General features: G+C 59.2%; 1 protein-coding gene across 1 annotated transcript in view; it reads left to right on the top strand.

The window, feature by feature from the left end:
* The window catches only part of LOC120234131 (calpain-8-like), a 31,312-nt gene extending 3,742 nt beyond the window's left edge, over positions 1-27,570 (top strand). The window contains 16 exon segments of the mRNA XM_039235795.1: positions 1,787-1,856; positions 9,344-9,462; positions 10,030-10,163; positions 10,796-10,964; positions 11,752-11,841; positions 13,240-13,325; positions 14,919-14,993; positions 15,544-15,719; positions 18,118-18,178; positions 18,180-18,364; positions 20,715-20,809; positions 23,104-23,306; positions 24,146-24,182; positions 25,755-25,807; positions 27,349-27,402; positions 27,537-27,570. Coding sequence (XP_039091726.1) covers positions 1,787-1,856; positions 9,344-9,462; positions 10,030-10,163; positions 10,796-10,964; positions 11,752-11,841; positions 13,240-13,325; positions 14,919-14,993; positions 15,544-15,719; positions 18,118-18,178; positions 18,180-18,364; positions 20,715-20,809; positions 23,104-23,306; positions 24,146-24,182; positions 25,755-25,807; positions 27,349-27,402; positions 27,537-27,570 — 1,641 coding nt within the window.
* The last annotated feature ends 324 nt before the right edge of the window (positions 27,571-27,894 follow it).

The raw sequence follows: 27,894 nt of genomic DNA, 5'->3' as shown, positions 1-27,894 counted from the left end.
TTGCCTGTTTTTTTTTTCTGTTTGTTTGTTTGTTTAGCCTATTTTTAAGTTGCTGAGCAGAAGGTCTGCTTGGGCTCTTGTCCCGGTGGTTGAAGACAAGTTTGCCCAGATTGAAAATCTTGGGGCCCAGCTTGTTAGCTCAGGATGAGCTTTGGCTATCCACGATCCTGGCGAGGTTTTCTCTGCTGGGGTTGCACACGGACAACAGACACCACGTGGCCATGTGAGACCAGGGGCTTCCCTGTGGGCCCCCACATCCTGATGGCCCCGTGGCACCCAGATCTGTGGTCTAAGGGACACACGGCATGTGCAGCCCATTTGACTCTGTTCTTCTCCATCCATTTGTTGGCTGTGGGGCAGTTCGTGGGTCCTGAGGAGAATGGCAGAGAGTGAGGAGTCATGTCAGCTGTGTAGGGAGGACCCGGGGGTGGCCGGCCCAGCTCAAGGCGGTGTGGAGGGAATGGCCTTTGGGAGGTTGGGGTGCAGATGAGTGGCCACGCCTCCCCCTGGGCCACCACGCCCCCTCCCGCTGCTGCCTCTGGACTAATGGAGTTGGAATTTTCGATTCGGCCGTGTTTATTAGTGTCGGTCACACACAGATGTGGCGTGGAGGCTGCTGGAGCCTTCTCTGGTTGGGGCTCAGGCAGCATTGCTAAGAGCCTGGGTCTGGGCATCAGCACATCAGGATTCTGGTTTCCTTGGTGCCATTTACTGGCCGGTGACCACGAGTGAGATACTGACCCCCCCGGGCACTCAGTCTTGTCATCCACAAAAGGGGTAATACTATCACTTAGTTGGCGGGCTTACCGGAGCCTCGGATGAGGGAGTGGGAGTGGGTTGAACAGCACAGATTTTCTCCAACTTTTCTGTGAGGGTCAGTCCTGGTTTCCCGTGTCGGCCGGAAGCACCTTGAGTCTCAGGGTCATTTCTCTCTTCACTCCCACCTTCCCCTCCTGCCCGCCTGCCAAGTGCAGTAGTGCTGTGCACGGAGCAGGCTCCCGGACAGGTCCTGCTGGGTAAAGGGGAAGGAAGGACACCCCGCCAGGCCCGTGGCACTCAGGCCTGATGCCACGCTGACGGGTGTGAACGCAGGAAGTGCACCACCGAGGGCTGTCGTCTGGGGTCACTCCCCACGCTGCAGAGCCTGGCTCAGCACGCGCATCACCTTCACGCTGCCAGGCAGTTAATGAGTGTCCGCAGGTGCACAGCGCTGAGCTGGGGGGGGGGACGCTGTCTAATCCTCTCTGTAGGTAGGGGTGCTGCCTGAGAGGTGAGCTCCCGAGCCACCACAGTATTGCCTTGGCCTCTGCCTTTCACCCCTCCTTGCCCTGCACTGCCTTTCACACCCAGCTCGGCACGGCCCGTGCAGTGACACCAAGGGTCGGGCTCCTGCCTGCACCCCTGCGTGCATCCCTGCTCTGTACCCTGGCTGCCTCCTCCCTCCACATCCCTGCTCTGCACCCTGGCTGCCTCCTCCCTCCACACCCTTGCTCTGCACCCTGGGCACCTTCTCCCTCCACACCCTTGCTCTGCACCCAGGCCGCCTCCCCACTCCCTACCCTGCTCTGCACCCTGGCTGCCTCCCCCTCTCCCTCCCCACTCTGTACCCCTGCTCTGCACCCCGCCCCCCGGGCCGCCTCCCCCCTCCTCCAGGCTGCAGTGTCCTCTGCAGGTGACCTGGGCTCCTTACTGGCCGAGCTCTGACTGTGACGCCCCTGTGGCCCTTGCTGCCTCCGGTGCTGGGCGACTCGTGACTGTGACTTGTGTTTGGTCCCCTGGCTTTCAGGAGCTGTGTGCCAGGCCTCAGTTTATCATTGGTGGAGCCACGCGCACAGACGTCTGTCAGGGAGAACTGGGTGAGTAACGGGGACATTCTATTTGTTCCGGGTCAGGGTGTGTGTGGACGCGTGATGAGTAACGGGAGACGGAGCTGTTGGACCTGCCGTCACCTGTGCGATTGTCCGCACGGGTCTGCATTTCTGGGCTGGTTCTCGTCGTGGTGAGTGTGCACGGCTGGGAGCGTTGCTCCCCAGCGTGGTTTCCACGAGGCACTCAGCCCCTCCTAACGCAAGAGCCACGAGCTGTGATGGCGGGTGCCCAGCGGCTGCCGTGCTGCAACGTACTTCAACGCTGGTTGCCTGTAAGTGGACATAGTTTGCCCACAGAATGGCCACGTCCATATAATTGTGGTCTGTCCAAGGGATGCTTCTAAAATTCGTAGGAAAACAAGAGTCCCACTTTCTCACCAAGCTGTGTTTTGTAGCCGGAGTCCTGGAGTCCCTCGTTCCCTCCGAGTCAGGAGATCATTTATTCTACATCTTTGCTAAGCCCCAGCCTCCGGGGTGGGAGCCGAGGCTCCCCTTGATAGCGGCTCAGCCCCGCGGGGTGTGCACACCACGCTGCCCGACGCTGACATCTTAGGGGACGGGGTGGCCCTCGGTCACGGGGCTCCTGACAGCCATCCCGCGCCGGCGGCAAGGCCAGAACTGGAGATCGGGCACGGGGACCCAGTCCCACCCGGAACACCAGCAAGTGAACGCGTCCATGCAGACCTGGAAACCCTGTGCCGGGGGCCCCTCGTCTCCTGCTGGTTCTCGCCACAGGCGCCTGCTCTCCTCAGCCTGCCGGAAGGTTCTAGGAATTCGAAATTCACAGCATTTTATTTTAAATGTTTCCCGAGTTCTGGCTGTCACCCGTGGAGCAGACGCCGCCTCGCCCACGGCCGCGGCCTCCGTGTCCCAAGCCTGTGACTTCTGTGCCCCTTGCACGGGGACTCACGGCCTTTTCACCTGCAGCTAAATGTTTAAGCTAATTAGCGTGTGTCTCAGGGAACCAGCTCTGAACGTTTAACGTTGGGAAAGGTATTTCATAAGTGCCTTTTAACTGTCAGCCTGAATAGAGGCTCCTTGAATAGCTGTGAGCAGGGAGAGAAGAGATTTCCAGAAGAGGCCTGTGTGTTGCTGTGGTGAGTGCGCACGGCCGCAGAGCCAGAAACAGACCAGCCGCTCCTGGGCTCGCCTTCCAGGTGGAGGGGAGGGGAGCCCAGCCTCCGCCGTGGGCACTGGGTGGAGGCTTCTGTGGGGGGCGCCCCGTGGGACCAGGAGCCAGGCGGCCTCGCACAGTCGGGAGATCACGACCTGAGCCAAAATCAAGAGTCAGAGGATTAACTGACTGAGCCCCCCCGGTGCCCCAGAAATTAGAATGGTTTCTGGATCACGAGCTCTGCCTTAGAGCGGGGTGAGTGAGGAGAGCCTCCCTACGAGGAGGCCCCGAGGGGTCCGGGGTGTCTGCCCTGGGCCTACTGCTTTCCCTCAGCCTCGCGGGGGCCGTGTGCACCGGGTGTGGGCTCCCCACGCCTCCCGGGACCCGACTGCCCTCCTCACTCCCCGGAACCGCGTCTTCTTCCTGGCTGTCCTTACTGTGTTCTCGTGGAAGGGGAGTGGCTGGCCCGTTCCGCACGTCTCAACAGAGAACGAGCCTAAATCCGGCTCCTTCTCTGACGCGTTCCCCTCATAGATTTTCTTGTGTAGTCGGCGCTCCCGCGAGGGGCCCACGGCAGAGCTAGTGTCTGCATCTTTGAAAGCACTTTCCTGGACGCCTTTAGATCTGGGGCCTCCTTCGAGGAGAGGGCGAAGGAAGTCAGTTCAGCGGGACCGGCAACCAGGCGGCCTCAGCACGTAGAGAGCCATACCCCTTGCGGACTCTGGAGGGCACGGTCAGGCCTCCAGGAAGCTTGGCAGCTGCAGGCAGCGGTTCCCCCCGGCCAGGCCTGGGCGATGAGGGCGACGTTTGCTTTTGCGAGGGGGGTCTTCTCCTACTTAGGGTGGTTCCCCTTCCTAGTGCTCGGTGCCCCTATGCTCAGACCTACTGTCACATTGTCCTGTCTACTCTGAGGAAGGGGTCCGGGCAATCATTTACACATTAGTATGAATCTGAGCCAGGGGTTACAGGAGGACTGTGTCTCGAGCAGTATTTCAAGAGCCTAAAAGAATTATATGACAGTTTTAGTTATGATAACCCTCAGTAACTTTCTTTCCTTTCCGTATAGATTGAACAATGAGGTACAGTAATAGAAATCACTGATTATTTTCATACCACATCACAGTGGTTGTAAATATCTCAAAATACCATTTCTACTCATCACCACCTCATAATTATGCTGTCATCGAGCCCCGCTCCAAATACAGAACATTAACAAAGAAACACAAACCTGACTGTGTTATAATTAAAAAAAATTTTTTAATAACAGATTCAATACAATTTATTATAGTCCTGGTTTTTATTTTATGCATTTAGAAACACTATTCTACCCTTTCCTCACGAATGAGATGCTGTTCAGCTCCGCCGGGGCCCCTGGGTCTGAGGCCCGAGGCTGCAGCGCCCCCAGGGGCTCTGCCCAGGGGTTGGGGAGCGACACTCACCTAGCTCAGTGTAGGACTTGGTCTGATCCACTAGCGGTGACAGTCCGTCTGGGGTAACCTGGTCTTCCGGACGCGTGTCCCCCTCCCGTCTCCTGCCCGGATGTGCTGGGCTGGCCTGGCCGCACCTGGCGGGGTGTGTCTGCGGTGGGCGCAGTTCCCATGTGGGCCTTCTGCCGCCACGCACCACAGGTGCCACACTCCTGTGCTTTGTTGTGGCCACGGGAGGCCTTGTAGGGCATCTCCCCCCTCCTAGGGCTCGTCTTCCCCTCACCAGCTGGAGGCAGCTGGATCCGTGCAGATGGCCCATCCACAGTGGGCTTCCCTGTCGGCCCCTACGCCCATGCAGCCCTGGGCACCTCCTCCTGGCTCTGAGTTTGAAGCCCCTGTTTCCACTCACCCTGTCTGCCTTCCCAGTAGCTGTATCTGTGGATGGGGTCAGGGTCAAGAGGGACTGGCTCACATCATAGGGAGTGTTAACCAGGAGACTCAACAGGTACCCTGAGAACATTATGTCTTCTGTTAACACTCGCACCCACGTGTGCTTTTACACCCAGATCCCCTTGGGCAGCTGGGGACCTATATTCATATGTCTTCTTAAATAGTCTTCTTGTTACAAGAAAGTCTTTTTGCTCGGTGCCAAATGGTCCCATACAGTGAATCATGAGGTACAAACCCATTTTACAGATCGGAAAACTGAGGACCACAGGAGTTAAGTGGGGGCTGGAGGTCGCACTGCAGACAAGCCCAAACCCATGTTATTTCTGCTCTTCTGAGCTGGTGGGGACCGATTCTCATCCAGCTCATTCTGGTCCCAGTGTCATGCAGACTGTCCCCAACAGTGCCGGGCACGTTGATGACACACAGAGCAGGGCCCCAGCCTGAGGGCAGGACGTCCCATAGGTGCGTTCTCCTGGAGGCCGGGGCAGGGCTGGGACTCTCAGTCACCATGCGACTGTAAGGGCTGGAACGTCCACGGAGGCTCAGGATACTCAGGGCGCAGACACTGCTGGGTTACTCGCTTGCTGGCCCCATGTGCACCCAGCCCACCTGTGCAGACACCGCGACAGAGTGGCACTGTGGTCAGGGAGCAGGTGACAGTGATCGGGTAAATAGGAGCCGAGGCCACCAGAGGCCACGTCCCAGCTGGACCCACGTATCTCAGGCTGCCACGCCTCTGAGCTCTGGGCAGAGATGTGTCCATGGGGCGGAGGCCGCAGAGGAGGCCGGGGCTGTGGTTTGGGGCTCTGGGGACCCCATCCACATCCACCTGGCTATTCCGAGGTTCGGATCTGTTGAGCTTTGTCTCTGCTTGCAGGGATGAGGGCTGGCGGCAGCGTGCGTTGGAGGGAAGGAAGAACACTATAATTACAGGGCTCGAGGGCCCCAGGAGGTCAGGAGGCCACACTCCCAAATACGGGTGGGCCTGAGACTGGCCACACTGTGCCAGGATCTCACGTGGGCACCTGGGTGCAATGAGACCCACCGGGCACAAGCCAGAGCAGCGGGAGGGAGAGAAGTAGCAGGGGAGCGGAGCGGGGCTCCCGGAAAACTCTGGAAGTGATAGGGTTATAGGGATCGTTACCACCACAGGGACCGGTGGACAGCTGGGCCGTGGACCGGAGCCACATAGCCACGCCAAGCTGTCTTGTCCCACCTCCCTCAGGAGGTTCTGGGGCTCCCATGGGCTGTCCTCTGATCCAACCCAGTTCTGATGCTGTCTAGACGGTGTCAGACCCACCGGCTCCTGGCTTAGCCCCATGCAACTATCCCCCGCCTCAGAGTCCAGACTCACATCCACGTGCTGACCTGTGCTTCTGACCCAACGGCTATGAGCACAGAGAACGTGCTAGAGCGGCTCTCAGAGCTCAGAGAAACATTGTATTTGCTAGAGTGCCGTTTCCTATAAAAGGATGCGCCTCACGAACAGCCTGATGGAGGAGAGGTGCCGGGGCCGGTGTGGGGTGGGGGGAGGTGGGGAAGGGGCAGGGGCGCCGTTATCCCTGAATCCACACGTGTGACCCAGCCAGAGCACCGGCCTGGCCTCCGGGGTTCTTGGTGGGGGGTAGGGCTTCCTGACAGATGCCTGATGGGCGAGATCAGCGGCTGCTGGTGATGGGTTCCCAGGTTGGGGAGGGGGATTGAGGGGTCTGTTTCCCTGGTAACCAGTTAGGTCTCCAGGGAGCTTTTCTGAGCCACCTCATTACCATAACAAAAGAGTGACACATCTCCCTCTGCTTAGGCCTGGGTTTCCTGAGCACTGAGCCCACAAACAGGTCCAAGACTGAACCGTCATTTGTTACTATAAAAATCAGAGCAACACAGGCCAGGCCAGTGCTGGTGCCATCCCAGGCTGGTCCCCTGGGAGGAGTCACTCTGCACTGTGCCCAGGCTGGTCCCCAGAAAGTGGGACTCTGTACTGTCCCCAAGCTGGTCCCCGGGAGGTGTGACTGTGCACTGGCCCCAGGCTGGTCCAGGGAGGGGTCACTCTGCACTGTCTGTCCTGTTCTCCTGCTACAGACCTGACCCTGCAGCCACCACAGATCTGGGGGGGGGTGCACCTGCCTGTCCCCTCGTGGCTCCCAGCGGGCACCCCGGCGGCTGGGCTGTCTCCCTCCTCTCCACCCCACCCCAACTCCGGGCTCCAGGCAGCCACTGTCATCCTGTCCCCAGAGTCCCCAGTGCCCGGCAGACGCACCCTCTGCTGCGGGCACCGTCTTCAGCCCTCCTGCTGTTCAGCCTCAACACGGGCCCCCTGCAGGGATGCCGGCACCTGACCTTTCTCAGTCCTCCTCCCGCCTCCTCCCTGCCCATGGCCCAGATGCTGCTCTGCTTCTCCCTCGGTGTCTGAGTTCTTCCACCTACAGTTTCCAGTGACACTAGGTGTTCAGACCTTCAGGCTTTGATCCTGACACGTCACAGGGGTTTTGATCTAGCAACTACTGTGGTAGCAGAGCCTGACTCAGGATGGCTGTCTCTTCCTGGACTTAAGACCTCTTTTGACAGAGCACCTCGTCAAAGTTGGGGCTTGGGTCTGCCTGCTGTTGCCTGGTGGCCCTGAAGTCCACAACCGCAGGGGTGGGGGACCCCATGGGGTCATGACTTCAGTGGGATAAAATAGTCACTTTATTATTTTGATAGACATTGACCCCCTTATAGCATAACCTGAGTGAGCGATGGGGGTGGTTCCCCGACTTTCCCTGAGGTCAGTGCCCCGGGACCCCCCAGATCCAGCCACTTGGTTGCTCTAAACTCTAACCCTCCTGCGGCTAGACTTTGCTGGAAGGTGGATGGCCAGGAGGACTTGTCCGTCATGATCTCCCCACTTTCCCGCTCTCCTTATTCATCGCCTCTGAAAACCGATCATGGCCAGAGATCAAAGCTGTGTCCCTGCTGAGATGCATGCGGCTTCGGCTTCGAGGCAGTTCCCCAAACAAGTGCCTGGAAAGTTCTGAGCAACAGAATAATGTCCACCCCTCCCTCCCTCCACCCCCCCCAGGAGGCCCATCTGAAGGGGCACATGCTCACTGGGCATGTTCCGTACAAAGAGCACCTGCTCATACCTGACCGTCGCTGGCAAGAATACTGTGACCCCCGTGCATGTGCTCCAAGCTCTGCGCGGATGCCAGGGGGACCCAGAGATGTCACGTGGGAGGCAGACAGAGGGGCAATTGAGCTCCTCCAGGTGGGCAGCCCTGTTTGATGTCAGCCATGGAGGGACAATTCATGTCGTGACTTGACTCGGAAAGTCTGAGGTGTTCGAGGCAGGCATCCCAGGGTGGCTCAGCCCGGAGCAAGGAGGTCAGTGCCAATGGGGGGCTGTGCCCAGCTATGAGGGCACCTGCCTCCCGGAGTGGTCACCTGTCAACCCCCCAGGGGCACAGGAGGGGGTGACTTCCCTTGTTACCTCCCCCTGACCCTCAGGTTTAGGGCCGAAGGCCCCGTGTCGGGGGAGGTGAGGTCTGTGGGCCCCAGCATACCCTCTGGGGCCTCACTGCCCCACGGACTGGGGAGATCCAGGAGCAAACACGGAAGGTGCTACTGGGATTTGCACAGGCAAAGAATGTAATCGGTTCATTTGTTTGGTCACTTGCTTATTTACTTTTATTTGTCAAACACTTATTGAGCCCCTACTATGTGTTAGCCACCTGGGGGGGATGCCAGATGAGGAGTCCACGTCCCCATGGGCGCTTCAGGAGGGTGCTTGGCCCGAGGGGGGAGGCCGGGTCACGGCTCTGCTGAGCACCTCATGTGTAGGAGGAGCTCTGAGTCCATGCTGGGTGCCGGCTGTGACCCCAAGGTGCACAGAGAGGTTTAGATACGTTCTTTGGGAAACACAATGGAACAGAGATGTGTGGCTGGTGGTGGGGAGGCCATTGCAGCGACTTGCAGGCTGCGGGACCCAGGGACAAGGGGTCAGCCGCCCAGGGGGGAGGCCAGCGCACGCTCCTGCACATCCGAGTCTGACCGGAGGTCAGGTTCTTGGTAGGAGAGGATGGAGGAAAGCTGGAGACGTGTGTCAAGTTCACGTTTTTTGTATTTCTGTTGTCGACCCCCTGATCAGGTGTTTGGAGGTGACCCGGTCAGTTTTCAGGGGCAGGGGAATTTCAGGGATGGGTTTTTTTTCCAGGGATGGGGGGGTTTTGGGGATGGGGGTTTCAGGGGTGGAGGGTTTTTCAGGGGTGAGGGGATTTCAGGGATGTGGGTTTCAGGGCTGGGGGGAGTTTCCAGGGATGGGGGCACAGAGAATTTCCCATTCGGAGCACAGGACTCCCAGTGAAGCTGCAGGGGCTGCCCGTGATCTTCAGATGCTGGAGGACAGAATCCATCTGACCCAGAATGGGGGGACTGAACAGGACGATGAGGGTCAGAGAGGGCAAGGACCCTGTGGCCGGCCTGACCAGCATCCCTGTGTCCCAGCACAGGTGACTGCTGGCTCCTGGCGGCCCTCGCCTCCCTCACCTTGAATGACAAGCTGCTTTACCGCGTGGTCCCCAGAGACCAGGACTTCCAGCAGAACTATGCAGGGATCTTTCATTTCCAGGTATTGTGCTTTGTTCGTGGGCCTTGAACAGCGTGGAGATCGAGGTGCAGCCAGAAATCTGTGTATGACTTTGGCCCCCCACAAACTCACTACTAATGGCTTACTATGGATCTGATATAAACAGTCGATTCACACATGGTTTGTATGTTACATGTATTATACACTGTGTTCCTAGAAGAAAGTGAGTCAGAGAAAGGATGTTATTAGGAGGATCATTAGGAAGAGAAAACACATTTTCAGGACTGTGCTGTATTTGTTGAAACCAGTCTGCGTATAAGTTGTTCTCACTGTTCAAACCCCTGTGGCCCAGGAGCCCCTCCCACGCCAGACCCATGGAATCAGATACATGCCAGGGGCCCGGCGGTCCCTCCACTGTGCACCTGCTTTCCCGGGCTGTGTGGCCTTGAGGAGGAAAGCCCCTTTGGGGTGAGGGTTGCCCGCTGTGTGATGGGGGCAAGTTCGCTCCTCCTGCGTTCCCTGCTTTCTCGTGGGTGCAGGAGTCCCGAATCCGCTCTTGCGGGAGCGGGGAGCTCAGGGGGCCCCGCTGCCCTGTGTCTGTGCCCGCAGTTCTGGCGGTACGGCCAGTGGGTGGACGTGGTCGTGGACGACAGGCTGCCCACCAAGAACGGAGAGCTGCTGTTCCTTCGCTCCGGGACGGGCGGCGAGTTCTGGAGCGCCCTGCTGGAGAAGGCCTACGCCAAGTGAGTGACTCGGGGGGCTGGGCCCAGTCCTCCCCAGCACCTGGCCTTGGGAACCCGAAGAACAGACCTCGGGGCCAGGAGTTCGTGGCTCAGCTCTGCCCCTGCTGATCACGTGAATTGGGGGCGAGCCCCTCGGCTTCCGTGCCTCATTTTGTCCTCTTGGGACCCCAAGACCCCTTTTAGGTCCACGTGTGTTTTCACAGGAGTGGTGAGGGCACTTAGATGCTGACCCCTGCCCCGAGGCCACCCCTTCCCGCGGGTGCTCCATGTGTGATCTGACACATGTCACTTTCTGGCTTCCTGTCCTCAAACCCTCTTCCTTCCCAGCCCTCTTCCTGAGCAAGCCCCCTGAGGGACTCCCCGCCTGAGGGTGGGTCCCCCTCATCCCTGCCCGTGCCCCCTCACCTGCAGGGTTGGCTCTGCAAAGGCTGAACTTTGCTTTTTAGAGGGGTGGGTGAGTGACTTGGTGAAAGGTGGCCTGACATTCGTTCCTGCGAACGTGACCGGAGCCCCTTGCTGGTCTGGGGCAGAATCAGCAAAGGGTCCTCCCTTACCTTCTGGTCCACGCCCAGCACCAGCCCACGTGGCCCCCCCGCTTGTGGATGGTGCACCCTTTCCCTGTTCCCCCACAGGCTCCACGGCTCCTATGAGGCTCTCACCGGGGGGTCCACAGTGGAGGGGCTTGAGAGTCTCACAGGTGGCATCTGTGAGTTTTATGACCTAAGGACACCTCCGGCCGGCCTGTTTCAGATCATCCGGAAGGCCCTACGCGCGGGGTCGCTGCTGGCCTGCTCCATCGATGTGAGCCAGTGCGGGCCCCCGTTCCCCTTGTGCGTCCGTCAGGGGTAGGGCCGGGTGGGCGAGCAGCCGGGAGGCTTTGGCCCAGAGCAGCACCTGGGCTGAAGGGGCAAATCTGGTGACACACAGGTCCTGGCACATGGGGGTGGGTGGGACCTAAATAGTGGCTTTCTTGTGGGATCCCCTGGGGTAGCAGGGACGAGGCCCTGAGACCAGAGATCTGCTCCCCCCTGTGCTGCCTCCTTTCTGCTTAGTCACCGTGGGCACAAGACGGACATACTCACTGGGCTTTGGGGCCCCCAAGGAAAAGGGATGTGGTTCCGGAACAGGGTGCTGGCTGTCCCGACCCCCAGGGTAGTGTGGGCGTGGGGGCTGGTCTGTTATCGCTGCCCCTTCTCCCACCCTGACCTGGTGGTTTCACACGTGGACGCACGTCTCCGAAAAGTCTCCACATAAGTGTGTGTTCAGTGGAGAGATGGTGGGGGGCCTGGAGAGGAAGGGGAGGCCCACCCAGTGCCAATACTGGAGAACCAGGCTCGCCATCTGGATATATGGCACGGGGTCACCCTGGGGAAGCGGGTGAACCCCCAGTTTCCAGGGCATTTAAAAGCTGTGAGCTTGGCGCTGTGGGCCTGCTTAGAGGGGCTGGATAGGGAGGACTCTGCTCTCTGAGGTCACTGCTGCACCTGCACTCCAGCACCGCACGGGGCCTCAACAGAGTTAGGGTCAGAGTCAGTGTAAGGGTCAGGGTCAGGGTCGGCTACTGGCACTGGACTTTATTCCCAATCAGGTCTCCGGTGCAGCCGAGGCGGAGGCAGAGGCTACCACCTGCCAGAAGCTGGTGAAGAGCCACGCCTACTCTGTCACTGGAGTCGAAGAGGTAGAACCGTGCAGGGGAGGTGACACTGCACACATCCAGGGCGCCCTGAGAGGGGCCACCACTGAGAGGTTCCCTGCCTCCTGAGGTCCCTCTCTGGCTGCCCCTGATGCTCATTGCAAGGGCCCTTCTGACTTACCTACTTGGAGATGGATAATGTGGCCTGTGTGAGCCACAGCTCCATGGACTCAGAGGAATTGCAGGCCCCCTTCTGAGATGTGACCTGGGGGGGGGAGTGTAGTTTGGGGGGAGGCCCTGGAGAAAGTGTAGAAATTGCCAGATTCTACCCTCATTCTAAGAAGCATGTGTGTACAGGTGAAGTGGTGGAAACCTGTAGGATCCCAAAGGGGGTGAGGCAGTGATGTCTGCTCTTGGGAGGGGCTGTAACAGTGGGAAAGAACACTGGTTTCCCTACTCTCCAACCAGAGCAGAAAGCACAGGCTACAGTTTCCAGTATTTTTATTTACTAGACTTTGCCCACTTCCTAAAAGGATTTGCAGCTGTTTACAGTGAAGAGCACACACACAGACAAACCACACCATGAGGGCAGAACACACCAGACCATCCAGGCAAAAGACAGTGCTACCATTGAGAAATGAACTTTGCTTTGGGTCTCCTGATGGCCAAGGCAAAAAGGGAAATGAGATGGGTATCTCAGTGTTTGTGTTTCACAAATATCCTCTTAAGTAAAGCTGGCCCTCCAGTACAGACTGAGCCGGAGTGTGTAAGCACAGGGCTGGGGCATGATGGGAGACACAAACAAAGGAAAGCAGGACCTCATGATTCACTGTGTCTATGGGTGCAGATGCAAAGTGCAGGCATGCAGGCTCCTAGTGAGTGTTCAGGAGCCAGCAGGGAGGCCGGAGGTGCGGGCTTGGAGACAGCTGCCTGGGTGCCCACCCTCCCTCCACCACTTGCTGACCTTGGATAACAACCCTCTGAGTCTAGGATTTCTGAGCTGCAGAATAAAGGTGCTATCAGCACCCAGCTCACAGGACTCCTGTCAGGTTAAATGAGGCGATAATGCCCTTGGACTGCTTAGCGCCCTGCCCAGTCCAGAGCCGTGCTCTGTGAATGCTGACCGTCATGCTATGGGTATTTGTCTGGAGGGCATCTGTCATCGTTGGGTCTCTGTAGTAAGAGCAGAGTTCATCTTTGTCAACCATGAAATCTAAATGCGAGCTCTAGCCGACACCAACTTGTTAGACGCACTAGGTATTCAACCAAATTGTGGGAAACAGGCCGGTGGCTGCATCCTGAAAACATGTGACAGTAAGGGTGTGGTTCTTTAGGCGAATTTGAAAAGTTGAGTGCAAGCCCCCTTGGGACAGGTGTGTCTGGGGCTTGGGAAAGGCAGTCCGGACACAGCGGCTCAGGTGCTTTTGCGTGTGGACCTTGCAGGTGGATTTCCGAGGCCATCTGGAGAAGCTGGTCAGACTCCGGAACCCATGGGGCGAAGTGGAATGGACGGGGGCGTGGGGTGACAGGTAGGTGCTCCCTCCCTGACCTCACCTCCCCCTGCAAGGGCGTCATGAGGACAGGGTCCTCGTGGGACTGAAGGCACAGGGGGGTGTAGTGAGCGCGGTGGTGCGTTCCCTCCACGGACATCCTGTTCGGAGGATGCTGCGTGGCTCCGGGCGGGGCACAGATCGAGGCACTTGGCTGGCGCCTTTGCTCCGAGGTCTCTGCCTGGTGTTTGTAGGTCTGGCAGCCCTGGAATTTTGCGTGTCCTTGAAGGTTTGCCTGTTTCTCACCTGCCACACTGTGGTGGCCCCAAGTGAGGCCAGACCCTCAGATGGACTCCTCCCACCCCACAAATCCTGGTCTCTGGCAAAGGCCAAGCTTGGGAAGTGGGGTCTGACCCCTGGGGCCAGCAGGCAGCAGTGGGCGGATGTGAGTGGCGATCTCACTCACAATGGGACAGGGCTTGGTCCTTCTGACAAGGTCATGAGGGCTCAGACAGGCTCCCCTCCGGCAGGCCTCCCGCCGTGGATGAGGAGTTACCGGAAATGGGAATGAATCCCGCCCCATATGTCCTCAACCTCGGGGGAGCCGTCGTGTGCCTCCCATGCTCAGTGATGGCGCTGGGGCTCTGGAGGGCCTTTGTCATGTGCAGCCACGTGTCACCACCTATGCCACCAAGACACAGGTGTCCCTGGGACCACAGATTCTGATGCTCCTGCCTGAGCTTTAGCAGAACCCACACCTCGCTCTGCCAACTGCCCGGAAAGGGCGTCAGGGCCGAAGGAACCAGAACTCCAAGTTCTGCCGTTTTGGCTGACGGCTGTTTCCCAGGCTCCCCAGAAGGCGTATTTGAACCCATCTCCTTCCCTGACACCACCCCCCACAAGGCTCTCAGAGGCTGGGGCAGCTCCAAGGGGGAGGCATGGGCACAGGTGAGAGCACTGGCATGGACATGGGTATGGGTGTGGACACGGGTGTAGACACTGATGTGAATGAGGGTATGGACAGGGATATGGATTCAAGGTACGGGTGTGGACATGGGTGTGACCAGGGGCATGGACACCGGCATGCATGCCTGACAGGCTGTCTTAGGCCTCCTCTCTCTGACCACTCTGCCTCGGACCAGGAGCCTCAGACATGGGTAGGGGCCCCAAGAGTGAACTTAGGGCAAAGTCCGTGCCGCACTAACGGGGTCACCCCACAGGTGCCGTGGGGCCTGTGTCCCCAGCCGGCACCCTGTCCCAGGTGCGCCCCCACCCCCACTGTCTGTTCTGCCCCTGCCTGCTGGGCTCTCACATCTGTCTGTGGCCCTCAGGGAACATCTGTCCCAAACAGCGTGCACCACAGCTGACCTTGCTCGAATGATCACCTCTGCCTCCATTTAAAATATTTTAGAGGCGCCTGGGGGGCTCAGTCAGTTAAGTGTCAGACTCTTGACCTCAACTCAGGTCATGATCTCACGATTCATAGACCAATCCCTGCATTGGGCTCTGCTCTGGCAGCGTGGAGCCTGCTTGGGATTCATTCTCTCTCTCTTTGCCCCTCCCCTGCTCATGCTCTCTCTCTCTCATTAAATAAATAAACTTAAAAATACCCTGATTTTATGATTTCCCCAGTGCACCAGAGTGGAATCACATAGACCCCAGGCGGAAGGAGGAGCTGGACAAGAGAGCAGAGGACGGGGAGTTCTGGTGAGCGCTGCCTGTGGGAACATTCCGAACGTTCTGGAACGCTACCGGTCTCCTGGGGGCTGTTCTCCGCCCCTCCCCACCCCTCCCCATCCCCGCCGCCTTACTCCCGTGCCTGCAGCATCCAGGCCACCTGTCCGGGCCTGTCGTCCCGCCTTCCTGCCTCCGTTCACCAGGCAGAGTGCTAAGTTGACTTTAGCAGCAAGATGGAGACTCCCCCAGTTGGTGGGCGGAGGCAGGTGACAGGGACAGCCATGAACTTGACCGGCCCGGGGATATCTCCAGGGGGCATCGCCAGAGTTAAGTTGGAGGATGCGTCTGCAGACTCCGAAGTGGCGGTTCTGTCTGTGGTCCATACTGCGCAAAGGGGGTTCCCGACAAAACAGGGGCGCTGACCTTAGCAGGGACTTGGACAGCCGCCCCGTGGGGGTGGGGGTGGGGTCAGACCGGCCACGCCCCCTCTCTGTCCCACCCGCCCGCCCGGCTCCCCTGTGTCGCCTCTCTTCTGCAGCCTGGCTCTCTTAACCCGGAGCCCCCGCCCTTCTGCCCCCAGGATGTCATTTTCGGATTTCTTGAGGCAGTTCTCGCGGCTGGAGATGTGTAACTTGTCCCTGGACTCCCTGAGCGGCGACCAGCTGCACAAATGGAACCTGGTCCTGTTCAGTGTCCGCTGGACGCCGGGCTCCACGGCCGGGGGCTGCCTGAACTTCCCGGGAGAGGCGGAGGGCCGTGGGGGCGCGGGCAGCAAGGTGGGCAGTGGCCCGCCAGCCCCCGACCCGAGGCCTGAGTTCAGCTAACACCGCCCTTCTGCGCGTGAGAGGGGTCCTCACTTCCCCCACCCGCCCCCTGGCCCCTCCTCGTTCACCGTGCTCCTGACTCCCTGTGCGGAGGCCGCCTGCTCCCTCCCCAGGCTCCTCCCCGGCACCTGGCGGACACGCCTCCCCGACTCCGCCACCCCCTGCTGCTTCAACACCCGGTATCCCCAGGGCGGCATTCAGCTTGGCGCGTGTGCCCGGGCGGGCGGTGGACTCGGAGGTGGAGGGGCCTGGGTGGGGGTCCCGAACGGCCCCTCCTCGCTCTTCCGGGGGCCACTGGGGCCCCACCCTGGCGGGGACAGCCTGGTGCAAACACCCGCATCTGCACCCACTCGGGCCCTCGTGCTGCTGCGGGTGAGAGGTCTTCCCGGTTCCCAGGACGTCACGGATACGCCGGCGCCAGGACGTCACCGGTACGCCAGCGCCAGGACGTCACGGATACGCCGGCGCCGGGATGTCATGGATACACTGGTGCGCAGGCTCCAGGTGCGGCAGCACCCGACGGGGAAACTGAGAAACCCACCCCATGTCTCTAAGGAGAAAGGAAGGAAAACAAAGCCCATCTCCACCCCGCGTACGTCCCCTCGCCCTCCCCGCTCTGAGGCGTCGCGCCGGCTGGTGTAGACCCTTAGTCCGGACACAGAGCTGGGCGCAGGGCTGTGTCCGTGCTGTGCGAGCGGCCGGTAATAAAGTCCCGAGTGCGGGCAGGCCCCGTCTCCTCCTCGGTCCCCACCCGACCCAGGGCCCCACGCTGGCGGCCGCCGCTGGACTGAATAGCCACCCGGCCCCAGGTGGCTCGTTTCCCTTTTCCGAGCTTGTTTCTGGATCCTAGCCGTAGGGTGATAACACCCACCTCAGAAGGCGCTTTGTAAACAGGTTAGTGTTATAGGAATGGGGTGTAGAGTGTTTTTACGGGTTGTTCTCTTCCTCTGGTGCCGTTGAGGAGTAAGCAAAAAATGTGGGATTGTTGTAAGGTTGTATTTGCGAGAAATTAAAATATGTTCACCATTAGCAAGCTCTTCGGGAAAGCTAGGAAATTTGCATGGATCACTTCGGGGACTCAGGGCTGTGGGGGGACCTGAGGTGTCTGCACACACAGTCACCATCACTATCCCATTGGCATCGTTCCTGCCCTTTGGCAATGGTGTCAGAGGCCACAGATACTTGCCGTTGAAATCCACATACTTGGGCCTCAATAAACAGCCCTGACATTGAGATGGGAAGGTGGGGTCGGACAGGTAATATTACTACTGATCATCAGTGGCTCCTGGTCACCTGCACATACCTTGTCATTTGGTCCAGGTGGGCCCTTCCCAGAGGATGTGAGGTCCCTGCATCCTGCCCTCCCGCCCCCCCCCCCCCCCCCCCCCCCCCCCCCCCCCCCCCCCCCCCCCCCCCCGCCGCCGTCCTCTCTGCCTCCTGGGCCTGTCCTGAAAGGATGTGAGACGCCCCACCCCATTCCCTTCCCCCGGGGCCCAGCCCCCTCCTCCCTCAGGGAGCCTCTGGGGTAAAGTTTTTGAGGGCCCTACATGGAGATTCCCGTTGGGCCCATCTTCGGTTGGGGTCTGCCCTTCCCTCTGTCACGGAGCGCTGTGTGCCCTTGGATAACCCATCTGACCTCTCTGTGCCTTGGCTTGTGTAGTCACTGCATTGAGAGAGTTTTAAGGTCATCTTTGAAGTGAAGCAGCCTTTTAAAATACCCGTAGGTGGTGCCACAGTTGTTACCCCTCATGTGTCATCGAGTGAGAGGGAGCGTGTCTCCTCATGGCAGCAAGACCACCGCCACGGAGGGAGGCCCCCAGAGCTGCTTCCGTTGTGATCTGGGGCAGGGGCCCTCTCTGCGAGGGGACAGACACCCATCAGACGGGTTGTCTCTGTAGCCTGTCCTGGGGCATGACTCCCCTGTCCCCTTCACAAGCCCCCTTCCTCTGGGAGGTGGTGTCTCCACAGGCCAGGAGTTGAGAACAGGGGGTGTTAACCGATCCCCTGGGAAGTCATGGAGGTTACTTGTGACAGTCCTGGGTGGCCCTGGAGACATCAGGCCTCGAATAGTCCCAGTCCAGCATGTCTGGTCCCCCCGGCTGCTCAGAGGGACCCGTGCCAAGTTTCCCAATGCTACCGGATGGGTCCGCTGGTGTGTGGGAGGAGGAGGGGAGGAGGGGAAGGCTGACTGCCCCGAGAAGAAAGCTCGTGGGCGCCTGCGCACACGCAGCCGCCCGTTCTCCGGGATGAGCGAGCTCCTCCCCTGTATTATCCTGCCCCTCCTCACCCACCACGGGGGCACCACCGGCTTCCCTTCCCATGACTTCCAGCCACTCACTGGACTAATCCGCAGTTCCGAAACCATCTGGACGAGGTGGATGGCAGCCTGCAGGGGGCGTCGGTGAGCCTGCTGTCCGGTGCTGCCAGGTCTGGTGCAGAAGACTCGCAGGCGAGGGAAGAGAATAGGACAGGGCACGTTCAGAATTGGCTCTAGTGTCTACAAAGTACTTTTCGAGCTGGGTCGTCCTCATTCCACACTGGGTGTCTTTGCCTGGGACGTTGTGGCCCGTAGTTCGGGTACATCTTTCCTATCACTTGAATATTCCTCATGAAGTACACTTCTTGCTCCCCTAAATGCCTCTCCCAATAGCCTTACTGAGGCTTGAATTCCACCATTAGAGATTCATTCCTATAGCTTACACCTCTGCTGTTAACGTGGAGATATGTAATTCCTTAAACTTTGCCTGTCATCAAGGGCTCAGTGTTAATGCGCTTTCCAAGTAGAGGCTTCTCAGGGGACAGGAGGCGAGAACATGACACACATGACACACGAGGCACTTGAGTGGGGGGAGGGAGAATGGGTGTGGGAGCCAGAGACACCTGTCCTCCCACGCTGGGCAGCCTTGAGACTCTTCTCAGAACCCACAGGCCTGGGGCGTCTGGATGGCTTAGTCGGTTAAGCATCCGACTTACGCTTGGGTCATGATCTTGCGGTTTGTGAGTTCATCCTCTGTGTCCGGCTCTGTGCTGACAGCTCAGAGCCTGGAGCCTGCTTTGGATTCTGTCTCCCTCTCTCTCTGCCCCTCCCCTTCTCATACTCTGTCTTTGTCTCTCTCAAAAATAAATAATACATTAAAAAAAAAAAAAAGAACCCACAGGCCTGGCTGGGGTGAGGGGAGCCACATGGCCACCTTCAGTCCTCTCTCTGGTTGGGGACCCCCTCTGTCTCAGGCGGTGCCCTGCTCTGGTTTGCACCAGAAACTGCTCCTCTGTGACTGCACAGCCTTGCGGGTTACATTAAAGCAAAGACTTGCTAGCAATGCATCAGAATCTACTTTTTTATACAGGCAAAGACTCCTTGTAGCAAATCCCAGAGGGTTAGTGGTGGCTGTTTTTATGTAATTTTGTTAAGAATGAATTTCTTGGGAAAAATGCAATTTCAATTGAGAAGAACACGAGGAGGCCCAGCACCTCAGAATAAAGTAGCATACGAGAGAGGAAGCCCATGGCCAGCTCCTACCCCCTGGCCCCCTCTTCCTCTTGCTCTAGAACGTGAGGCTTTGCAGTTCAGGGCTTAGTACGTATGCATGCTTGAGAGCGGGAGTGTGCCCGTGGCCAGTGGCCGGTGGGCTGATGGCAGGAGACAAGAATGTGGACTAAAGGGGCCCCCGTCCCACCCCAGCTAGAGCGTACAGAGCCCCAGCCTCACCTCCGGGCCTACAGGGGTGAAACTGCGAAGGCACTTATGAATGCGTGTCACTTCCATGTGTTTTACCAAGTGTCTGCTTTGTGTCCGGTGTTGTGCTAGCGGCTGAGACACGGTCACTGCTCTCAGGGGCCATTAAAGCCCGAAATTCAGCTGAGTGGACGTTAAAGATGGTATTGGCTTTATTAAGTGACTTGTGAATTGGACTGCGTCCCATTTGGCAAGGAGGAAGGAGTGCTGGTCATAGGCACAACTGGGATGGGGGTTTCCGGGGAGGAGTGGGTCAGTTCAGGCAAGGTCACCTTCCTCTGGGGGACAGTTGCTATCTGCCAGGCTAGCTACCTCATTGTGTGGCCCAGTGATTACAGATGAGCTGGGTTAAGATTCCATCGTTGTAAGAGGATCAAGGTGTCATTTAGTCAGGTATCAAGTGTCACTGGTTGTAGGGAGCACCTGGGGGTGTGGGGAGCCTCTGGGGGGTGTAGAGAGCATCTGGGGGTGTGGGGAGCACCTGGAGTTGTGGGGAGCATCCAGGAGTGTGGGGAGCACTTGGGATTATGAGGAGCACCTGGGGGCGTGGGGAGCATCTGGGGTGTAGGGAGCACCTAGGGTTGTGGGGAGCACCTGGAGGATGTAGGGAGCACCTGATGTTGTGGGGAGCATCTGTAGCTGACTCTGAGGACTCTGTGTGTGTGTGGTCTGGGGGTCTGTGTAGGTTGAAAGCTGACATTGTTTGAGAAGCAGCCCTGACACCCTAAAGGCTAAAGAGCCCTGGTGTCTGTCCCCTCTGTCCCCTGTTACCTTCCTGCTGTGACAACAGGCTCAGGCCAGGCAGGCTTGTCATTTGCACCTAAGATCCTGCACCTCTAAGGTGACCGTCCCTCTCCTTCCATGGGCCTCACTTTTCTGGGTCTGTGCTCTCCGAGCTGGTCTGTGAGATGTCGTCCGCCCCCGGGGTGTCAGTCCTGAGGGATGTGGGGTCCCAGCCTCTGGGGGTGTGGGTCCTGATGGACCTTGGGTCCTGGCAGACTGTTTAACCAGAACACAAAGTAAAAACCTAGAGCCTTTTCCCCTTCAGATTTCTAGGGTTTGGTGTCCAGACGGCCTTCCCATTGGGGACTTTCCAGTGTCAGAAATGCACAGTCTGTCCGCAAGACATGGGGAGGGTCACAAGGCACGGGCCCTGCCCTGGCAGGTCACCGCTTCTCTTCCGCCCCGCAGGTCCCCAGAGAGGTAGGCGAGCACTGGCAGAGGCGTCTCTCCTTTGGGATATGGTGCCTGCTTCCTCCCACACTGTCCCGGAGCTGCTGACCGTGGTGGGTGGCAAAGACCAGGTCGGCTCCCACCCTGCCCCCGAGTGGGAGACAGGGTGACCTTTGCCCCTGTGTGCCTGTGACCCGCTCTGAACCAGGTCATTACCAAGGGCAAAGAAATAAGCGCCCTGATCTCTGATAAAAGACAGAAACACAACTCTATCTTTTTGGCTCCCGGCTTTTCCTGCACCTCCTCGGTGACGCGCCTACTCAGTTGTCATCCTCATGCCTGGGGTTCCTTCCTGCCGCTGGGTTTCTCCCCAGCTCCCCATGTGCTGGGCCAGCCGAAGGGAGAGCCCCAGATAGATGGCGCCTCTGGGGAGGTGCCCTGCCTGGCTCGCAGAGTCTGGCCCCTTCCAGCCTCTCCTGTGAGCCCCTCCTGGGCTGCGCTCAGGCCACACCTGGGAGCTGTAAAAACTCGGTGTGTCCGGGCTGCACCTCAGACCTACCACAGCGGGATCTCTGGGGTGACCCCAGTGCGCAGCCGAGGTCGAGAACCACTGCTCTGTCTGCGGCCCTCAGGGGTCGACTGCTAATCACACCAAGGTGCGGTTTCCTGCGGCATCATACCCCAACTTTCCTGGGCCGGGCCAGCTTCTCAGGCCCCAGCGTGCGCTTCATCCAAGGCAGCAGACACCAGATCCCCACCTGCCTGCTGGCTCCCAGCCATGTGTCAGCGATTATGGGTGTCATGTGGAGCCAGCATGGAAGGTGGGGAGCCCACAGCTCTTCCTACAAGGAAGTAACTAAATCCAAATCTGTGTCAGGTTTGGGGACTCTGGTTCCCATTGGACATGTCCCCTTTGTTAGAGAGAGAGGTCACGCAGGCACACAGTGTGCTCTCCGGGGCCCTTCACAAGTCACTGTGGATCCCGTGCTGTTAGTCCCCCTGGGTCTGCAGCCTGGGCCCCCCTGCGTTGTGAGAACACCCCAGAGTTCCCGGTGCTGCAGGTCTGGGGGTGGCCCGAGATGGTGCACTTCTGACCCATCCCCAGGGACGCTCCTGCCAGCCCTGAGCCTACCCGCGGTTGACCTGCACTATTGCTCCCGGCTGGGCCATATCATGATGGCACATGAGGGCCAGGGGCCTCGGGCACGCACCTGTCTGGGGCCCCTAGAAGGATGGAGGGGCCCCTCTTGCCTCAGTGTCCTCCAGGTCAGACGCTATGGCTCCGTACCTGCCGCACCGGGCTCTAGGATCATGTGTCCCTTTCCCCACCGGCTCAGAAAGAGTGTGCTTCCCCAAGTCAGCTTTACTGGCTACCTTTCCCTGCTGGTCCCCTCCCCCCCCCCACTTCCCCTGCCCCCCGGTCATCAGGGACACGAGAATGACACCCTGCCCTTGGCTGAAGCCTGCTGGCCGCATCCCTAGCGTTCTGAATATGACAGTTCACAGGGCGGGGTCCCGAGCACTTCGCTGACCTCAGACCCGAGTGGGCAGGGCCTGCCTGGGGAACCCTGTGGAGTCCTGACCCGGCAGTGGGGGTAGGCGGCCCCGCTTTCCACCTTGGCTTAGCAGACCTGTGATCTAAAGAGGGTCTGGCGACCGTGGGTGGACACTGTCCCCTCTGGGGTGGGTGCTGCAGGACTGGGTCACACACAAGTCACAGCCCTGCAGCATCACAGGTGGGCGTGAAGACACGGAGGGGTGGAGGCTTAATCACAGCGGTCCCAGTGGGGCACCTGAGGCCACTAATTAGCCTGCGTCACACACCAGCCCCTCCCACCACAAGTAGATGGGTCACCCACCGGGTGCACCCTGCCTCCAAGGACAGCCAGGGGCCCTGGGTGGGACTGGAGGCTCACCCTGCCTGCATCCCCTTGACAGCCTGTCAGCTTGCAGCGAGCAGGTGCTCCTGGGTGCTTCTGCTGGCGGAGCAGGATTTAAGCGCCCCCCCCAACCTCCCCGACACAGTCCTGAGCTGGGGGCTCAGCGCCGCTGAGTTACAGCCGCAGAGAAGGGGCAGTGGGATGGGCAGGGGCTGGTTTGTGAGGACAGACCCCAGCAGGAAGGATGGGGTGCCCTGGAGACCCTGCTGTGCTTCACCTGGGAGGGGGCCGCGGTCTGTACCGTGGCCCGCCCCCCCAGGTCGTGCCTCAGACGTGGTGACTGACACGGGTGAGTCCCCGGCGGAGTCTGGGGCCTCCCACTTCTCAGCGCGGTGTTAAAGGTCAGCCATCCCCAAATCCCCAAACCAGACCTCGACCAAACTCTCAAGCCCCCCTCCTCCACGATCCGCCTCCTCCATGATCCTCCTCCATCCTCCCGGACACTGACCCCGCCCCGCTTTGTGCAGGGGCAGAGCCCCGCCAACGACTCGCCCCTGTGCCGGAGCTTCTTCCTGGACTGGAACTTCTTCCTGGGCCGCCAGCCCGCTGCGCGCTCTGGGACCCCCACCGCCCTGCGGGAGGTGACCCGCCGGCTGCAGCTGCCCCCTGGGGAGTACCTGTGCCTGCCGTCCACTCTCCAGCCCTTCCAGGACGGCGACTTCTACCTGAGGTTGTTCTCGAAGGATAAGGGCAAGGCCTGTGCGCTTCTGCCCCTCTGCGGTGGCGGGCAGGCAGGCGGGGGAGGGGGGCGCACAGGCCGGCAGGTGACACGCTTGGTTCGCCTCCGCTGGTCCCAGAAGGACCCTGCAAACTCCCTGTTCCCAGGGGCCCTTTACTCCGTCTACAGGGTGTATGCTCCGTAGACTGCTTAAAGACGGTCAAGGCTGGAGAGAAGGGGCACCAGGGACATCTGTGCTGAGTGGTTTCCTTCAACAGAGAGGCCCCTGGGTCCTGAGAGTGGGAGCCTCCACAACCCGCCTCCCTTACCTGCACACACATACATGTGTGCATACACACGCACACACAGGTGCACACACATACACACATGTACACGTACTCACATGCATACACACGCACACATATATCCTCCCCCGCTATGCACACACCACCTACATGGTCACAGGTGCACACAGCCTGTGGCCTTGCCAGCTTCTTGCCCAGAGATGGTGACTACAGGGACTCACAGAGCTGGGTCTCCAGGGAGGGGAGAGGGACTGGGTAGGCAGAGAATTCTCCATGATTGGGGGCCACCAGGGCCAACATTTCAGAATTCATGAAGGGTCACTGGCATTTCCTGTCTGGTGATGACCCAGGTGGGGTGGAGACTGGGGGTTGAAGGGGGGGATGCTGGTAAAGATTTGGTTTATGTAGCTGGGTGCCAGTAGGGTCTGAAGGTCTTAGGTGGGAAGTCAATCCTTCAGAAAAGTGAAATACTTCCTGAAAGAATGTGGCCATCAGCTGTGCATTTTACTTACTGGTGTTTGTTTTTTCTCCTTTTTTGTGTTTCAGGGAGATGGGGGACATGGTAGCTGGAAACCCACAGGAGGTAGGAGTCTTTCAGAATGCCGAGCTCTGTCTTGTTGATTTGTAAAAGTTCTTTATATGTTAAGGATCATGACCTTTAATTTATTAGGACCACAATATTTCCTAGGCTCTGGTCTTTTCTGCCAAAGACCAGGCGGCATCAGTGGGACCCAGGCTTGGTGGCACCTCCTTTCCTGGGGGGTCAGGCCATATGTCCCCCACATCCAGGGGGCGGGACCCTCAGAACAGCCTGTGTGCCTCAGCTGTTCTGTGCAGGGCAGAGATGGGGGTGGGTGGGAGACAGGCTCCGGGCTTTCAGGGACAGATGGTGGGAGCCTGTGAAGCTGGTGAAGGAAAGCTCATCCAGAAATGGCAGACATGGTCTCAGGCTGCGTGTGTGGGGTCGAGGGGCCTGGGGTGAGCACTGGGTCCGGGGACCCCACGGAGGGGTCAGTTCAGGGCCGACGTCAGAGGAGGAAATGCGTGGGATTTGAAGCGTGGGTTTGTCCTCCTCACTCCCTTTACCTGCTGTCTCCCCCGCTGTGCCCCATCCTCTGTGCCCTGTCCTCTGTCCCCTGTCCCTTTTCTCCAGCGGTGGGTGTGGGGGCACCCACTCCAGCGGAGGGGCTGCTCTGTGAGGGGTCCTGTTGCAGAGCCACACTGTCCACGCCCCCTGGGCACTCAGGGTGGGCAGGATGGACTTCGGGACACTGCCAGCAGCGCCCCACGCGTGGGTGTCTGCAGGTGTGCACGGGCACCCCGCGGCTGCGAGTTGGGTCTTGGCTGAGTGGGGCCGGGCAGACGTGCTCTGTCGTTGGCACCTGTCGATTTGTGAGCTCGTATTTCTGCAGGTGCAGGAGAAGCCTGGGCTTCGTTCGTTCACTTGTTTGATGCTACCTTTTTATTTTTACCCCAGTAGAGTTCACACACGCTGCCAGGTTAGCGTCAGGAGAGTTCGTCAGGTGTCATGAGTCCATTAGACAGACATGCCCACCCCACTGCCCGTGTTCCCATTCTGGTCCACGCCCCTGCCCCCAGAGGCCCTTTCCCTGCTGCCCTGCCCCCGCCCACAGGTAGAGGCCCAGCCTCCCGGGGGGCCTCTCTCCCCAGCCACCTCTCTTGCTGCCATCCCAGGGGGTCAGAAAGGCCTGGGTGCCATGTGGAGGGTGTGGATCTGAACCTGCAATTCAGGTGGAACTCTCCTTCCAGCTTTTTTTCCTTTTTGGCTTCTGTTAAGTCAACTCAGACTGGCCCCACACAGCCCCCTGCATCAGGCTGGTGGGAGTTCAACTCCAGCGACTGTGGGGGTTGCCCACTGCTCCTCTAGAGATGCCCCATCAGCTCATGGGTGCTGCTCCAGGCTGCTCGGGGGGGGGGGCTTCTGCACGAGGTCTGGGGCTCCCACTTTGTGAACCAGGAGCCCTTAGGCCTGGGGCCCAGCCTTCTTGCTGAGGTCCCGGGAGCCGGGAAGGGTTCCCAGGATCCCAGGGCCCCACGCGCACATGCACGCGGGATCACATCTGCAGGGGCCTCAGGACTGACAGAGGAAAGGGACAGTGCTTGCCTTCAAGGACTTCCATTCTCCTCCGTCCAGGAATCTCCAAGTCGTGACAGTCAGACGTTCAAGGCCCTGACTGACCTCCTGGAGTGGGGGGAACAGACACACTTGGGGTTCAGATGTGTTCACTTTAGATGTTCCCAACGCGCAACACAGTAGCAGTGAGACAGCTGCTCGCGCAGGAGCACAGAGTCCTCTGGGGGTGACAGGTAACTCCACCATGAGAACAAGGACCACATCTTACCACTGCATCTCAGACACGGACACAGACACCCAGAAAATCTCTCTAAAGGCACAAGCAGGCGTTGTGAGAAGGCACGGTTCTCATTCCCAGGATCCAGAAAGTCCCCTGTGCTCAGAGCTGCCACCTGGTGGCAGAGTGACTGCCGAGTACCGGCGTGTTTCCACATCCACATCCCGGGTTTGTGGTTTTTGTGGTTTGGTATGTAATTTTATACTCCACCCCCCACCCCCCAAATAATAGAATATGATTTCACGTCCAGAATTGGTGGTATATTATACTATAAGAACAATGTGTGTTTATTCTAGAAACCTGTTTAAAGTCACATACGTGTGATGGGAAGTGTCCACCATTTTTTCTTCTAAAAAGTTTAGGTCTGTTCTTGGAGTTGCTCTTCACAAGTGTCAGCAGCGTGGGGTCATCACTGTCCCCACGCGGCCCGGAGGGGTCCAGCTGTCATTGGGCCCGAGGGCATCTGCTCTGGTCCTCGGACGAAAGGTGACCAGGTATGCGGTTTGAACCCCAGCCCCCAGACTTGCTAGCGATGTGGTCCTGGCTTCCTGGGTGACACCATCGAGCTTGGTTTCTGCACAGAGAAAGCATGGGCAGGAGTGAGGTGGGCTCCACGGAGCGGTCATGAGTCGTGAACAAAATGCGCCCACAGGTGCCTGGGCCGCAGCGGGTGGCCATCGAGGGCGTGCATTATCAGCGCTCTCGCACACAGCGTTGGGTTGCGTTTTTCTGAGCGGTGGTTTTAGAAAACTGACTTGGCTTTCTGGGGACTCCTGGGGACGTCAGGCAGCTTGTGACTGTCGGGTGGTGATGGCTGGGGGGAGAGCCCTCGTTGGGCCCGAAAGTCTGGCCAGGCCCATTTGTGGAATGACCTGTCATTGTCACAGGACGTTGGCCTACAGCAGCTCGCACGTGCTTCTCTGACCCCAGCCCCCAAGCCTGGTCATTTAACAACAGAGGGAGGAGGGAAGGGGCCCCCTGGGGTTTGAACTCCCGTCTTCTGTCTCCGACTCCCACTCCTTCCACCAGGCTGTGGCCTCAACGACTCTCCAATCCTGTGGCTATTTGAGGGCCTGCTGGACGCTAAGAAAACACGTGGATGCCCCACAACGTGTCCACACTGCTTCTGGGTTCACAGACTCCTGAGGGTCTCTGGAGGGGGGGTTCTCTGAGATGGAGATTCTCTGCTGTCATGTTTCTGTCCTTCTCTGAGAGCAACTCAGGGTTGAGACGGGAAGTTCAGGGCTGGCGGGATTGCCTCCTGCAGTGGAGCGGACGCGCCCGCCCCTGGCGTGTGCAGCAGGGACGGGCGGCGATGGACATGGCGCCCTCGCTCTCCCAGCGCCCCCAGCCTGACCTGGTTGTGCTTCCCGCCAGCCGCACGCCCAGGAGGTGGAGCAGGAAGATGGCTGGGGGGAGCCTGCTGGGAAGGTGGGTGGGGCCCCACGACCTCCCGGATGGGCAGGGGCGTCCACGAGCTCAGGCCACCTCAGCCTTTGTCCCCCAGAGTCCCCGTGAGCCCCGTGTCCCCAGCTTCTGTCCGCTGCCTCCTCCTGTCTTAACAGCGGGCCCCTCCCTGCACTGCCGGGGACACAGTGAGCCCCAGGCCCCTTCTCTTGCTGGGTTGACTGACTCTCGAGAAAATGGAGAATCCGAATCTCTAGGTCCTGCCAGAAGCAGGACGGCAAAACGTCCCTAAGTCAGTGTCCTTCTGGGGGGGGCCCACCTGCCCTGGGGACACTTGCCCTCAGCCATGGGGTTCAAGCCTGGTCCGGTGCCCAGGGCACTGGGGTGTGCGCGGACCCTGCCCCTCTCCTTGCCATCCTGTGTGTGGATGTGGGTTTACTGTGGCTCCAGGCCTGTGGGGCCAGCGTCAGAGCAGACTCAGGACTCTGGGCAGCCCCGTAGATGCAGCGAATGTGC

Source organism: Hyaena hyaena, unplaced genomic scaffold, assembly GCF_003009895.1.
Source record: "Hyaena hyaena isolate Hyena2069 unplaced genomic scaffold, ASM300989v1 scaffold_103, whole genome shotgun sequence".
In the NCBI taxonomy this organism is placed as follows: Eukaryota; Metazoa; Chordata; class Mammalia; order Carnivora; family Hyaenidae; genus Hyaena; species Hyaena hyaena.
Note: the sequence above shows the minus strand (reverse complement) of the source record. Positions and strands in the feature narration are given on the sequence as shown.